Here is a 15280-nt window from a genome sequence, read left to right on the forward strand (position 1 = left end):
GTTTATGAACTCGGGGCCCAGTATGTGTTGCGGATGGCAACACCAATACATAGGAAATTTTTCCCCCAAATTTTCATCAATGTAAAAAGGGAATTGTTCATCAACAGACTTCACTTTCAGATACATTTCCTTGAAATCCTTAAAGGAAGATTTATAAAGTTTGAAAACCGAAAAACCTGGAGTACTATTCAGATTAATCCATACACCTTTCCATACCCCCTTAGCCTGAAATAAACAGAAAAACAGTTCTAAATCCGGCTTAACTTCAAGGAAATCCATCAAACCTTGGAAACATCTAATAAAAGCCCAGCCATTAGGATGTACTTGGGAGGGCGCACAATTCAGTTGTTTCAAAACACTACATTCGAAACTGGTAAAGGGAAGCTTCACTCGCAACTCCTCCATAACGCAGCTATACATATAAAAACTTTGAAAATCGTTCCTTCTATGAAAAACACGATCGGACCGGTTGCATGGCAACAGTTCCAGCCGAAACCCAGCCCTAGCTATCCTACCCAGATTCACCCTGTTGACACTCTCAACATCAGAAAACAATGAACCTCGAATATGCACGTCCCTATCAACCCAACTATAATCCTCAAAACTTTCGATTTGAGGTAAAAACTTTTTCTTTTTATCACCCATTCCCAAGAAAAATTTAACAGAGGAAGAACTATGAGAAGGTTTACTAACCTCTAGTACTCATGCTTCTATGAAAAACTGAAGCTTCAAACTTAAACGGAAAAACAGAGAAGCCACTCTCCTTCCAAGCCACTAATTAAATGAACTTTTCAGTTCCATCAATTAATCAAAACCGCACATCAACACCCACTCAAAACGGTTATAAACCAACTTGGAAAGTTGAACCAAATCATAAATACACAAGGCCCAACAAAAACAGGCCCTACACTAGTACATTTTGAAATCTCTAACACAAAAAAAAAGAAGAAAAAGAAACAAAAAGTACTGCTGAGTGAGCCACGTTGACTTGGGGGCTCCATACACCGAGCTATAACCCGGCAAAAAGCTCAACCCGTCTCCTCAAAGCCAGGCTAAGCTTGGGGGCTGTGATATGACCAGTAAGATCGGTTACGAATTATAGCTCGGTAACGCGCCCGCAATAATGGCCGAACATTCGCAATAATCAGCATTTACTTCCATAACGTCGGACATGCGATCAATGCTCTCCTCAGACGTTACAATTTAGACAAAACGGTCATCCCAATCCGAACAAATATAAAAGCAAAGAACATGAACGAAAGAGGTATGCAATCTTTCTAAGAAAAACCCCTCATATATTGTCCACCTATTAACTTGAGCGTCGGAGTGCCTTTGCAGGTACCCACCTCTACCTCTCTCTTGCCGACGAAGTCTGGGACATATCTTGGAAGCTTGCCGACCTTACCAGAGGGAACGACCTATACCTCGGCTCACGCTGGTAAGAACAGAAATGATGATCAAACATTATTTTTTTTAAATAAAAGAGCTCAACATAATAGAGTAAAACAAAAATTAAAAACAAACGGATGAACAATACCTAAAAATTAACATAAAATAAAAAAATTTTTATGTTATCTCCAGCATAGCCATCAACAACACAAAGAGAGCACACATTTCCACTCTTTATAGCTAATCACAGACATATTGATGATTTTTTCTATACCTTTTCTTTCATTCTGAAATATCTTCATATTTTTTTCCATCTAAATGTTCCAGATGATCGCACAGAAGCATCTCAACCGCTGCTTTCGATCCTCCTTTCTACGCGGCTCTTCTGTCCAACTTAGAAAGTGGTCCTTCATCAATCCCGGAAGAAACCATAACCGGCCAAACACAGATATTCAAGCATTCCACACCTACCAAGCAAAATCACAGCCAAGAAACAAGTGATGGACCTACTCAACATCCCTATTGCATAAAACACCTCCTATCATTTTGATTGAGTATCCCGAACTGACTCAACCTTTTTTTAGTATTCACCCTGCCTATTAAAACAAATCAAACATTATTAAAATATAAATTAAAAAATTATTAAAATTATTATTAAGTATTTTATTTAATAATTTTTAATAGGTTATTTGATAATTTTTGTTCAAATGTGCAGGCAAACAATTTAATTTCATATTAGGCTAAAAGTTAAACAAGCCAATTTGATCATTGAACAAATTCAAGTCTTAGGCAAAATTAATCAAATCAGATGGCTAAATAATAAAAAGGAAAGAAATCCAAATAAACCCAAATCCATCAAAGCCCATGATGAATTAAAGAAAGAAACCAAAGCTTTCTAAAGTCCATATTGTGATCTCATAAGTCTCTCATTGAAAAGTCTTCATGATATGGTTACTGAACCCAAATCTCAATTCAATTAAATTCATTCCTTAAGTAACCAAAAGTCATATGTGACTTTATGCCTTGCTAACCAAAAATCAATTCAATTCAATTTATTTGTATTTGAAAGCTCCATGGTTACCTACTTCTTATTGTGGATTGGAATTCAAAATTCAATTGGTTTAATTATTTGTCTTAATAACTGAAAAAGAAAATTAAATTGAGTTGATTGTATTGATGATTGTATACGTTACTCCACTTCTTGAGTGAGATTTCAATTCATTTAATTATATTTTGAAAAATTTTGTATCTTCTCTCTCTATTCTTTCTTTGTTTTCGGTCATATCAAATAGGAAAGAAGAAGATGCAAGTTATCAGAAAAGCAGTGAAACTATGAAGAAGCGAAAGGCTAAGTTGATGATGGCCTTTGCAAAAAGAAGATATGAAGCATGGCGTAGTTGAGATTTTTGCCACAAAAGGCAAGATGTGAAGAAAAAACTTCAAAATCTTCATACCAAGAATAGAAGCAATCAGCCTCGGTAAGAGAAGAAAATCTATGTGGTAAAAATCGTTTCCACTTTTATTCATCCAAGACAGAAGGTAGCTACGTGGAGGAAGAAACAAAAATGGAACAGATGGAGCAATCAAGGATCAAGAATTTATCAAGGGTCAGAATTCTTTCTTGAAGACAAAGTCAAGATGGAAGGCTCAGATTGATGAAGCTTGATGAGAAGGGATGAGAGAAAGGTACATGCATGTTGATTTGCTTTCGATTTTCCCTCTTTCTTCTCTCTATCCGAACTGGCCCTTGTGTTGGAGAAGATGTTGGTGGCTTGATTGAACCGGTTTAAACCTTGGAAGCTTCCCCTTCTATAATAAGGGTGAACGGCCAAGGGTTGAGACAAGGAGTGAGAGCACACGTTTGGGTTCCCATAGTTTTTTGAACTGTTTATTCTTCTCCTTCATAACTTTCATTGAATATTTTTTTCTCAGTGAGTCTGTCTGTATTTCATTGATAAAAGGCAAAATGTGAATTTTTGTAAGGAAAATTCAATGAGTGAAAAAAGGCAGAGAGTTAAAGAAAAAGCCATTATTATCTCAGAAATTCTTTGTATGTATTTCTGTTTTGTTATCATGATCCTGAGGGAATTCCCTTGCAAGTTGGGTTAGCACTTTGCGGTTGAAAACTAGATTGAGGTCTAGTCAAGTTCAGATTGGGGTAGAATCTAGACTTGTTCCCTTGCAAGTTGGGTTAGCACTTTGCGATTGAAAGCTTGGTAGGTGACCAAGTCAAGTTCAGTTTTGGGTATAGATTCTGGACTTGTCTTGGATAGGAAAGGGTAGTTTCTAGGGAAAAATTGGAGTCTGTAATCAGTTGATTATAGTGAAATTTCGTCACTGTTGTGATGGAGACTGAAGGTAGGCTACATTGTACTTAGCAGCTGAATCAGGATACTTCTTGGTGTGATTCTCTCTTTCTCTTCTACTCTATTACTGTTTCTGTTACGAAAGAGACAATTGAAAATTGAAAAATATCTCCTCATCGGTTACGAGACAAAAAGAAAATGTCTCTTGACCAGTGACGAGACAAAAAGTAGATATATCTCCTAAAACACTCTTAAAAAACAGAAAGTATTACTCAAAAAAATTGACTAAGATTCAACCTCCCATTCTCTTAACCACTGATAACCCATCAAAATATACTCCTAATTATTTATAGCAATTTAAAGTTCACCAAATAACACACTCTTTTTGATACTCTAGGTGTTTTGATTCCTGAAATCGATTATTTATATCGCATAAAAGAGTTTCGTCTCATTAGCCTATGCAATATTTTTTATAAGATACTAATAAAAAAGATTGTTAATAGATTAAGACCTTTCTTACAGGAAATGATAGGCCCTTTCCATCTGATTTTTATGTTTTATCCCAAACAAGGTCAATCCAAATGATATTATCGTAGTTCAGAAAGTGTTGCATTTCATGCTCTGCCGTTTTTTCTTCCTAAGTTTTAATAATTTTTCTTTTAACAAGGTTACTATTTACAGGGATGCCTTCCATAAGAACATGGTAGACAGCTTTTTTCTATTTTAATAACCTGTTTTGACAGTGTACATTACATCCAACCTAAATTTGCAGTATCACGAACCAACAAAGAAGAACCTCCTCGTAAAAATCTACAGTTCACTAAACAAAAATGAGCGGCTCCCAGCAACCGCAATGGTTTTTAATTCCAACAAAAGAAAACCTCGCGCGATTCGCACACTAAAGTCTAAAATGATATTCAGATTTCAGAAGATGATTAACCAAACATGTGTTGCGAGAATAGTTTTTGTTTTGCCATTGTCATATGTCAATAGAGCAAATAGCGCAAATCGAATATGACCTCCAAAGGGAAATTCAAAAAGGAGAATCAAAGGCATATATGCTCCAAGTTTTGAGTCATTTTGCAACTTGAAGTTGGCATCTGGCTAGCGTCCACTAATTCGAAATTTGAGTTGTTAGCATGTCTGCAATCTGCATCAACTTAAGATAATTAACGTGTTGCTTATAATGTTAATCACTGGATCAACTCAATTTGTCTCTCTAACATTACCGACAGATTAATTTGTTTACTTTTTTTCATAAAAGAAATGAAGCTTTTAATGTTGCTTTTGTAGTAGATGCAATAAATGACATATTAAAGCAAATATCATCAATAATGGAATGGGACTTATACAGTGCTAAGAACTAATAGCAGGAGTTGGCATTTGGCAACTGAGGTGTGATAGCAATAGCATAGTAATTAGTAAGGAGCATGGATCAGGCTTTAAATTTGGTTCCATACTTCCATATTAATATCTTGCTGCCCATATGATACATGTCCAGCACTGTAAATTGCCAAGACATGCTATATTTCACTTGAATTTCTCCATGCTATTGGAATCAAGATGGATATTATAGGCTATACGCGCATTCCACCAATCGATTCATAACGTGAGCGCAGGCATAGGCGTTGGCTGGATCAGAAACTGGCTTCCTCCGTTGAAGGTCGCCTCAAGTAATACCTCAAGCTGTTAGCAAGAACCTGCCATTATGAAAAAAATAAAAAAAGTTTCTGTATTTCATTTATCACAATGCGTGTATCTGTATGAATGAATATACTAATCAAGAAAAGTACTGACCTGCTGGAGAGGCTTGATGATGGCTTTATCCTTGTAGCTGACATGGAACTTTGCTTTAGCCAACAGCCCCTACATACATATATCATATATTTGTGTGTCATTCGGAGCTTAATTACTTTGCACATTTATTTTAATAAATTATAAAGTACCTCTGTGTCAAACTCCCCGGATTCAACAGCAATGTTAATGTCAGTGATGATCTTAACCAGATCCACCAGTAATCCGGGCCGATCAGCTGTCTCCACGTACAGCAAACTGCAAGACAACACTATAATCTGTAATCAGAACTTTCTGTTTGGAACATAATAACAATTGATTAAGCATCCATCACCTTCTAGCAGGGCCATCGTCAGATATTGTTATATGGGTCGCTATGTCCACATCTACCTGATCATTTTTTCAAATTCAATTCAATTCAGAGACATATATGCATGCACTTGCTACTTAGGAAAGAATGAAAAATTCATGATTTACCTGCACCTTTGGAGGCACAAGTCCAAAAGCTGCTCCCAGAGCTAATTGGGCACTAGATTCCTTGATACATATACATGTGTTGATCTAATTAGAAGAATTGATGTCGTTTAACCAAACCAGAATAGTTATACTTTGAGAAGGAAGCATACCGGGTGATACTGAATCAAGTTATTTATGATTGTCAAACGGATTGCCTCCAACAACTCTGCCTCTTCTACTTTCCTTCCGGTATCACTGCATAGAATAAAGGCCTTAGCCTTAAGATCATTTTCGTTTCAAATAAAGGTGCAGATGCAATAGAATCAAGCAAGATTTGTTGTGCCAACGGTCATGGAAGCTACATAAATGGTTATACATCTCTCCACTGATTATTGCTAAATACTTACGCTTTGGTAATGGAAAACCTGTTGTGCTTGCCAGAGGAGTCGAGAAAAACGTTTGCCTTAACAACATTGAGGCCTAAATTTTTGAGCGCATTCATCTGCGGCAGCACATGGAAGAGTTATAAAATGGTGTAGGAAGAAAATACGTAACGTAGTGTTAGTATTGATAAGTACTGACAGTGTCAAGAAGAGCGCCAAGGCGATCACCAAAGGTAATCTCGACGACGGTTGCATCTGGATCGGAATCTTGATCTATTATGACAATGGGAGTAGGAACGGTAGCATCCGCATCACCTTGATTTCCATCCTGTTTATTACTATTTATTAGTTTAGTGCATGCCTTTCACACGTGCAAATGCTACTGTATTTAATTAAATACCTCCTTCATCACATCGGTTAGAGGTGTTGCTCGACGGATGATTGTAATTCTCGAAGATGACCATCTGCCAAAATTATAAGAATCGTTCAAGTTTTAAATGTGTATGAAGCTAGCAGGTTCATGATTCATACCTTGTTTTGTGAAGAATGTAACATGTTTTAGCAATGCTAATGGTTTTATCCAGAGGTCTGATGCTGAAGCTGTTGTCAGCAGTAGTTAAGTGAAGCCCAAGACTGCAAGCAGCCATAGCAACAGCCATTTCTCGCTTAGTTCAAACTAGAGAGAGAGAGAGAGAAGAAAATAAAAGAAAGAAAGAGTGCATTATCTGTTAGAGTTGAATGGGTGACGTCCATTCGTAATCCTGTTAAGCTTTAGGGACAAGTGCACCTAAAGCGACGCCTTTGGTGAACACTGAATCAACCGTCCCATGTTTTGTTTTCTCCGTCTATAAAACTGGTCCCTCCTCACACTTTAACTCGCTAATAAAATTGTTTCCATCTTTAAAATATTTTAAAACACAATTAAAATTACTTAACATCAAATATATATTCTCAAAAGATATTTAAAAAAATTTATTTTGATATAATTTTTGCAAATATTAGAAAAATAGCAAATAATACTTTTAAAAAATAAAAATTTATGTTAAAATACAAAATATATATTAAAATAAATTAAACATTATATGTATTAATACATAAATACATGATGTCCACAACATTTACTTAATCGGACTAATGCGCTAACCACTAGACTAATATGAATATTCATATGATTATATTCTAAATACGTATAAGGTCAAATACAACTGTGTTTTTTTTTTTACTCTCCTTTTCTTTGGAATATCCGTCAAAGATATTTATTTTCGTTAACTTACATACATATTAAAGAAGAAAACCATCTCAGCATGATTGAGATGGAAGAAGGATTATGCGACTGTGATGCCTTAATAACTTCACCCTTGCTTGCACCAATTTCATTCCCAATTAACATTACATCCTAGTTAGTATTGGGTAGCCAAAAGGTCTTAGATACCTAACACAAATGTTAAACTGTTTTCGATAAATAAATTATACTAATTTATGTGTGTCAATGTTAATAAATATGGATATAAACCATGTTAATTTGTGTACAAATTTTAATAAATATAAATACAAATTATATATTTTATATGTACAAATTTTTATAAATATAAATACAAATTATTATTAATATTTTAAAATAATAATATTTGCTGAGTAGTAATTATATGGCTTATCGGCTTATAACTTGATTCATTGATCCACTCTTTCCAAGCATATAACGTAGTAACGTCCTCCTGACATGGTTAGGATTAAACTATAGTGCAAAGTACAAACATGCAGACACTTTTGAGTGCCGCATTTTTATTTACATGTCCCGCTTAGAAACATATAGTAAGCCTCGTTTGCAATCAATTCGAATGACAAATACATGCCTGCCTCTGAAAAATAAAATTGTACTTGATGAAAGAAGACCTGACCAAGGCGACTCTGAATAAGACCAAAAAACAAAGAAAGAATAAGTTCATGAAGTGCTGCATGTTACTTTTCTGCACTGCAGTTTCCAAAAACCCCGTTCCTAAAAATTTTTGAGATCGGGCGGGGTACTTGGGCAGCTGAAGCTGCACCTCACTTTCTCCTGTGTTTGCTGTCCCTGCCATCCAAGACAAGCTCTCAGCCCCATCGAATAATTGCTGAACCCCAAGTAAGACCCGCACCAAAGCCGGCAGCTGCAATAGTTTGCCCTGCCTTAACCTTGCCACTTCGAACAGCTTCATCTAAAGCTAAGGGAATAGAAGCTGCACTTGTGTTGCCATAATTAGCCAAATTTGATATCACCCGTTCCGAGGGAACCTCCAAGCGAGCAGCAACTGCATCAATAATCCTCTGGTTTGCCTGCAATTAATAAGTGGGTACTGTTAGTGTATGCAACTGGGTTCCTTTTTCCATTCAGTATTCACCTATATTGTATCTAGCCAGCTAATGATTTGCTGTATTTATTTGATAGCTCAGGTTCCCCACCCTTTTATGTTAGCTTATATTTGACATTTTAGTTTTCTAGAAAACAAAGGCACCGATGAAACTTGCTACCAGCTACTTTGGGGACGAAGGGATAAGAAAGATATATCCGTTTTGTCCACCCATTATATATTTATAGTCGACATCTAGTTACACGGCCATGTGTTTAAATACCTCTTACACTACCAAATAATGTTCTTCTTCCAAATTAAAAGTTTATATCTTATAGATCATATCCATAAAGTTTTGGACATGTGTCCTTTAATGTACCATCTCTCATCATTCATTCAAAACACACATGACAGTATGACAGAAGATAATAAATTGCGAAACATCATACATGACAAGATTATTTAAAAAGTCTACATGAGAGGATCCATTCCCATATAATTTTATGTTATCCAAAATCATTTAATATTTTTTTTTTGTATACATCAAAAATTAATGTAACAAATATTTTTTGAATTGTATAATTACATTTTAAAGATTTAAAGTTATTTGAATTGTATAACTAAATCTTAGCTCATTAGTGTAACTTTATACTTTCACCAAAAACACACATATAGTGATAGATATTTGTACCTGATGGAGAAGTAACCAATCAATGCTAGATGCAGGGAGACCAGCCTTTTGAAGGGCAGATTCAATTGATTGAGGCACACATCTTACTGCAAAGCGAAAGACTTCCTTGCCATTCATTTGAATGAATGAATACGAGGACTTCCTAGGAGGAAAGTCTAACACAGATCCATTTGAATCCAAAGCTGTATTTGTCTCGTGTTCTTTAATGGATGCATTCAAATGCCTACATGAAGTGAGGGTATGAGTTTAATTAACTAGCTCAGAAAAAGAAGATAACAACTCTTCTTATTAAGACGAGAAGTACATACCTTTGACCACTGCCATCACTATGCAAATCAAAACCGAATAGACCATCTTCCTCAGTATCACAGGCCTACAATGTTAAAAGCATCACTTACTGGCATTCTTAAGCAACGACAAAACCGAGGGAAAGGATAGAGACAGCATACTTTGCACCATGTATATTTTAATTATTTGTAGTGCTAAACAGTTACTTTAAGGATTATTGTTTAACATTTTTAGAAAGCTCTCAACCTTGCCTTCATTTTAAATAAAGAAAAGAAAAATATAAGGGAGAAAGAAACTAACATTATTAGCTGAGAGAGGAGAGGGGGAAAGCAGAAAGGGGGGGGGGGGGGGGGGGGAGTAACTGAACACTGTCACTAATGTTGGACAACTCCAGGAAGATATACAATTACCTGTACTAGCACAGCACCAGCCGCATCCCCAAAGAGAATACAACTCCCTCTATCAGTCCAATCAACATATCTTGACAGAGCATCAGCCCCAATAACAAGAACATTACGAAATCCACCACCTGCATCCATACAGAGAAAGGACAATTATCTTCACTGCATTGAGCAAGTATTGAGTCAACAAAATAAACAAATTTATACCCCTAATGTGACAAGCAGCTGATATTAAGCCCAACACAAATCCGCTACATGCAGCTGTAATGTCATAAGCCAATGGATTTGCTTTGCAGCCAAGTTGTTTTTGTATCTGAAACTCATAAGTTAAAGCAATAGGAGAGGCTACGAAAGCAAAGTTTGGATACCCAGTGTTGCAAAGATATGAATACAGGAATAGGTTCAATACTCAATTCATTTGTAAGAAGTTGGCAACACCATTATTGGTCAAATGCTCCATTATCACTAAAAATTTGCTAATGTAAAACTATGCATTACTTGGCTATGAGCCTACAATGATACATCCTGAACCCATACCTGTGGAGCACTACCAAATAGATCCTCTGGTGTAGACGTGCACATCAATATAAGGTCAAGATCATCAGGGTCAACATTTGCCATCTCAAGAGCTTTCCTAGATGCATCTACCCCTAAAGCTATCAAATTATCTCTGCCTGCATGCACGTCATGAAGCAATATGAGCCCAGATCTCCAAAAATATTTTTAAAACGTTCTGATTAACCTTCATATTCCAAAACTAACCTGAAAGAACTCGCCGCCTACGAATCCCAGTGCGAACAGATATCCATTCATCAGAAGTATCAACCATTTTTGAAAGGTCGTCATTAGAAATTTGAAGAGTTGGCACAGCAGAACCGCATCCAACTAACTTGCAACCTTTACCGACAAGCCTGTAGAGTTTAGAACATTGTATTGTATTTTATTAGATAACTGTAAGAGAAAATCATAAATTGCATGAGTTTGGATCCTGTCTTTGAGGTATAAATATAGAAACAAAAAGACAGAGATGAATATTTTCTGCCCATATTCTTGCAGAGTAGAGAAAATACAAGACTCAAAACCTGATTTATAACCTAGAACTAGAATGAGGACGAGCATCGATGTCAAAATTGATGGGGGTGCCAAATACAGGACTGAATGAAATATTTGGAAGAATTGCATGGCATGGGTTCAGATCGCGCACAAAGAGAAAGAGAAAGAGAAAAGCCGACCTGGGAAGCTGAGATTGGGAAGGGGAAGCGGCGGAAGCATGCTTGCCAGCTCCTTCGATAGTTCCAAAGCAAACAACTTTGGCGGAGAATCGTTGAAATCGATGAATGGCTATGAGATTGAGAGGGGGAACTGTCTCTCCGAACTTGGGAACCGAAGGAGTGAAGAAAGCAGATGCATTGGCCATTTACAACACAAGTATATACTATACAATATAATATAAGGACTATATTTATAGATATTGGGTTTCAAATTTGATTGAGAATGAGATTACAACAAATCTATATATGTGAATATTATATGGCAGAGAAGAATGAGGATGTAAACATAGTGCAAAGGGGAAGAACCAAGGCCATGAGAGACAGAGAGGGAAGAAAATGACGGAGGGGGTGCAGGAAAAACCGAAAAACAATGGCCTTAGTCTTAGGCAGCTCCGAACAAATTTGTGCGATTACAGCAATCCAATTTGTGGAAACTCCAATGTTTTTACTTCCCCCCTTCCCACATTTTATTTGTCCCCTCGCTTGTCTAAATGTAAACTTTTTTTTATGAGTAGGAAAAAATGGAAAGAAAATTTATACAATAGATGTAATAAAATTGTGACAATTCAGGATCTCCTTTTTTTTTTTTTGTATGCATAGAGAATAAAAGAAAATAATAAAAAAGAAAATAAAAAAAAACAAAAGGCTAAGCAGAATATAATTAAGAAAAATTCTTAAGATATACTCTTTTGAAGAAGATAGAAGAACAATTAAATCAACTGCATCAATAATTCTGTGAGTTCTATTTTTTGTCATCTAGTCTATAACATGGTTTAATTTTCTCTAAATTAAAATAAAATCTTATTTCTAAAATTATTGTGTTCGAGTTAAAAAATCCTTTAAAGAAATTTTTATTTTTCATGATCATCTATAATTTTTTAAAGAAAAAGTCTAGAGGCCAGCGTTTTAATTAAAATTTGGTCAACACTTAATTAGTAGAAGAAAATTAAGTAATTTCACACCATTAGAGATGCAATCTCATAAGCAAGTCCCTTAAAAAAAAGGGTGTAAACATTCAAACAACAATCAACTTAATTTTTAAGAAGGGTTTAAGGGAAGAGGCGTGTAATAAAATTGCTTCGTTTATCTATAATAATACTATTCCTTTTAATGTTGCAAGGTCTGAAAAATACCATAGCATGTTTGAGAAAGTTGTCCGCCATGGATTAGAATTCAGGCCACCCTCTTATGACGAGTTAAGAAGAAAATTATTGAAGAAGAAGATAGAGTCAACCAAACTAACATTAGAAGAGCATAGAGTTAAATGAAAGAAAACTGGATGCACTATTATGACAGATGGTTATACGGATAAAAGAAGAAGAACTATTCTCAACTTTCTTGTGAATAGTCCTAAAGGAATTATTTTCTTAAAATCTATTAATGCTTCTGATATATGTAAAACAGTTGAAAAGATATTCAAGATGATTGATGAAGTTGTAGAGGAAGTGGAAGAAGAGAATGTGGTTCAAATTGTAACTGATAATGCAGCTAACTACACAAAGGTAGGATAAATGTTGATAGAAAAGAGAAAGAATCTTTATTGGGCTCCTTATGCCGCTCAATGCATTAATTTGATGCTTGAAGATTTTGAGAAGAAACTAGATCTTCACAAAGACACCATTGCCAAAAGAAGAAAGCTAACTACTTACATATATTATAGGACTTCTCTAATTTCCCTGTTATAACAACACATCAAAGGAAGAGTTTTAGTGAGACCAGGTATGACCTAATTTGTTACATTCTACCCTACTTTGGGTAGTCTTAATAAGAAGAAGAATTCAATAATTAGAATGTTCATCTCGATGAATGAAAGGAAAGCAAGTGCTCAAAGACAAGAGATAGAAAAAATATTAAAAATATTAAAAATATTGTTTTGGATAAAATATTTTGGAAAAATATTATCCATTGTTTGAGAGGTGCTTATCCTCTTCTTCATGTGTTCCGTATAGTGAATTCAGAGGGAAAGACAGCTATGAGATATATGTATTCTGAAATTGACCGTACTAAAAAAAAGATTAAAGATGCTTTTTAAAGTGTTGAAATAAGGTAATAAAACTAATAATAAGTAAATATTTTTCTCTCAGTTTTATCATCTAATTATTTACTAATTAGCTAATTGTCTAATTCACTATTTTTATGTTTTTTTTTAGTTATAAATCTTTGTGGGATATTATTGATGTAAGATGGGACAAGCAACTCTTTAGACTTTTGCATGTTGCAGACTGTTATTTAAATTCACAAATTCATTATAGTCATAATTTTAAGGTTGAGTATGATGTTAAGAAAGGACTTTATGATTGTTTGGATATATTTGTGGGAGATCCTGCAGTCATTACAATTATTGATAGTCAACTTGAGGAATTCAAGAGTAAGGCTAAATTTTTTGGTAGAGATGTTGCCAAAAATGCTCTCAAAACCAAAACACCTTCACAATAATGGGATTCTTATGGGGATGAACATCTAGAACTTTAAAAGCTTGCTATCTTTGTTTTGAGTTTCACTTGTAGTTCTTTAGGATGTAAGCGTAATTGAAGTGCTTTTGAGATGGTAAATTTTTAATTTGATATTAGCTTATGAATTCTATTATTTAATATATTAAATAAATACTTGTAAATTTTGATATTATTAGGTTCACACAAAAAAGAGAAATCATTTGAAAACAAGCACAATGAATGACGTTTTTGTGATGACCAATTTAAGATCGGCAAAAAAGAAGCCATCAAAAAATACTGTTGACTATAATCTTAAAGACTTGGATTCGGATGAAGAATGGATTGTGGAAGATGAAAATATGATGAAAAATTTTGAAAAATTTGACACACAAAATGATGTAAACTTAGCCCTTCAAGAAGATAGAGATAAAGATGGGAGTCCTTTGATTGATTTGGAGATTCCTCTTTTTGATGATGATGTTTTCAATGAGCTTCTCAACTTTTCTCCTAATGAAAATCAATTACTTTAGTCTTTATATTTTTTAGTATGATGTTATATTATCTATTTTATATTTGTGATGTTACATATTGTTATTTTGAATTTTAGACTTGTGGTTAGTTTATATTTTTATCTTTGAACTTTACAAATGTTATATTTTATTATATATTTATGCTACTTTAGCTTTATTTTATCATTATGTTATTATTTATGATACTTTTGTCAAATTTAAATTCTCATTTTTATTTAAATTACTTAATTTACCATATTATAGTATTCTTATAATTGATATTAATAAATTTATATATTTGGTAGAATCTTACGTTCTGTTTTACGATTTCAAGCTCTATAATTTTTAATTACTTTTTTTATTCTACGTAAAATCTCGATTTTCGCTACCTTGATCTTATACAATTAAAAACAGTAATAATGACTAATTGATAACTACATATCACAAAATTTATTGGCCTCCTAGCACTTTTCTTGTTCAATTGTTCACTTGCGATAAAGTTTTAATAGAATATGTCTCACAAATCAATAGTGTTATTTCCAACTCCCTCACCATGAATAAACCATACCAAATCATCCAAATATCAGTTTTTAGGACTAGGAATAGCAATGGGTTTTCATGGAGGGGACCTCTACTCAACTCTCGTCTCCATTTAATAAACTACCTCTCGTCTCTATTTTATCTCTGTCACAAGTCTCTGTTTATTTTCTTTCGCAAGAAGATACCCGCGAGTATCTATGGATATCAAATTTTAAATTAAAAAAATAATACAACTAATTCAACCAAATATATTAAATTAAATATCATTTAAATACAATTTTAACATAAAAAACATACATATGAAATATGTCAATAATAGTAATATTATGTTCTTTTTAAGGGGCAAAAGATCTATTGTATTTAGTAAACAACTTATTTATTTGATATGAATTTTTGTAATGACATTTGAATAATTATTTAAAAAGTGCTAAAGTACACAAAAAATTATAGCAAAATTTGCTCTCAATAATTTTTTAAATTTTTCAAAAAACTT

General features: G+C 34.2%; 2 protein-coding genes across 3 annotated transcripts; both read right to left on the reverse strand.

Annotated features, from left to right (window-relative positions):
* Window positions 1–4529: 4529 nt before the first annotated feature.
* On the reverse strand, window positions 4530–7111 carry LOC130940722 (ACT domain-containing protein ACR11-like). Of its 2 annotated transcripts, XR_009070371.1 has the most exons (11): window positions 6860–7111; window positions 6729–6792; window positions 6528–6656; window positions 6353–6447; window positions 6116–6200; window positions 5967–6026; window positions 5824–5879; window positions 5642–5747; window positions 5493–5561; window positions 5156–5395; window positions 4530–4845 (listed from the first exon to the last, which is right to left on the reverse strand). XR_009070371.1 is itself a non-coding variant. In XM_057868942.1 (10 exons), the coding sequence occupies exons 1-10, from the start codon at window positions 6985–6987 to the stop codon at window positions 5333–5335; spliced, it is 855 nt and encodes a 284-aa protein (XP_057724925.1). In that variant the 5' UTR covers window positions 6988–7111; the 3' UTR covers window positions 4918–5332. The 2 variants fall into 2 exon arrangements, 1 of the variants encoding a protein (XP_057724925.1); XM_057868942.1 differs by lacking the exon at window positions 4530–4845 and having other exon boundaries at window positions 4918–5395.
* Window positions 7112–8058: 947 nt separating this feature from the next.
* LOC130940264 (beta-ketoacyl-[acyl-carrier-protein] synthase III A, chloroplastic-like) lies at window positions 8059–11744 on the reverse strand. The gene is made up of 8 exons (XM_057868365.1): window positions 11268–11744; window positions 10798–10946; window positions 10573–10709; window positions 10243–10348; window positions 10045–10163; window positions 9655–9719; window positions 9347–9569; window positions 8059–8641 (listed from the first exon to the last, which is right to left on the reverse strand). Exons 1-8 carry the CDS (start codon window positions 11450–11452, stop codon window positions 8420–8422), a joined length of 1206 nt encoding a protein of 401 aa, XP_057724348.1. The 5' UTR covers window positions 11453–11744; the 3' UTR covers window positions 8059–8419.
* Window positions 11745–15280: the final 3536 nt, after the last annotated feature.

This window comes from Arachis stenosperma, chromosome 7 (assembly GCF_014773155.1).
Source record: "Arachis stenosperma cultivar V10309 chromosome 7, arast.V10309.gnm1.PFL2, whole genome shotgun sequence".
Classification (NCBI taxonomy): Eukaryota; Viridiplantae; Streptophyta; class Magnoliopsida; order Fabales; family Fabaceae; genus Arachis; species Arachis stenosperma.

Bases quoted from the DNA above. Each gene is read 5' to 3' on its own strand.
- LOC130940722 (XM_057868942.1), bottom strand. From the start codon at position 6,987: ATGGCTGTTGCTATGGCTGCTTGCAGTCTTGGGCTTCACTTAACTACT. The intron at 6,448-6,527 runs GTCAGTACTTAT...GTGCTGCCGCAG, and splicing joins TTGGCGCTCTTCTTGACACT to ATGAATGCGCTCAAAAATTT. The intron at 5,562-5,641 runs GTACTTTATAAT...ATATGTATGTAG, and splicing joins CCGGGGAGTTTGACACAGAG to GGGCTGTTGGCTAAAGCAAA.
- LOC130940264 (XM_057868365.1), bottom strand. From the start codon at position 11,452: ATGGCCAATGCATCTGCTTTCTTCACTCCTTCGGTTCCCAAGTTCGGA. The intron at 10,164-10,242 runs GTATAAATTTGT...GTATGGATGCAG, and splicing joins AGCTGCTTGTCACATTAGGG to GTGGTGGATTTCGTAATGTT. The intron at 9,720-10,044 runs GTAATTGTATAT...TTAACATTGTAG, and splicing joins CTGGTGCTGTGCTAGTACAG to GCCTGTGATACTGAGGAAGA.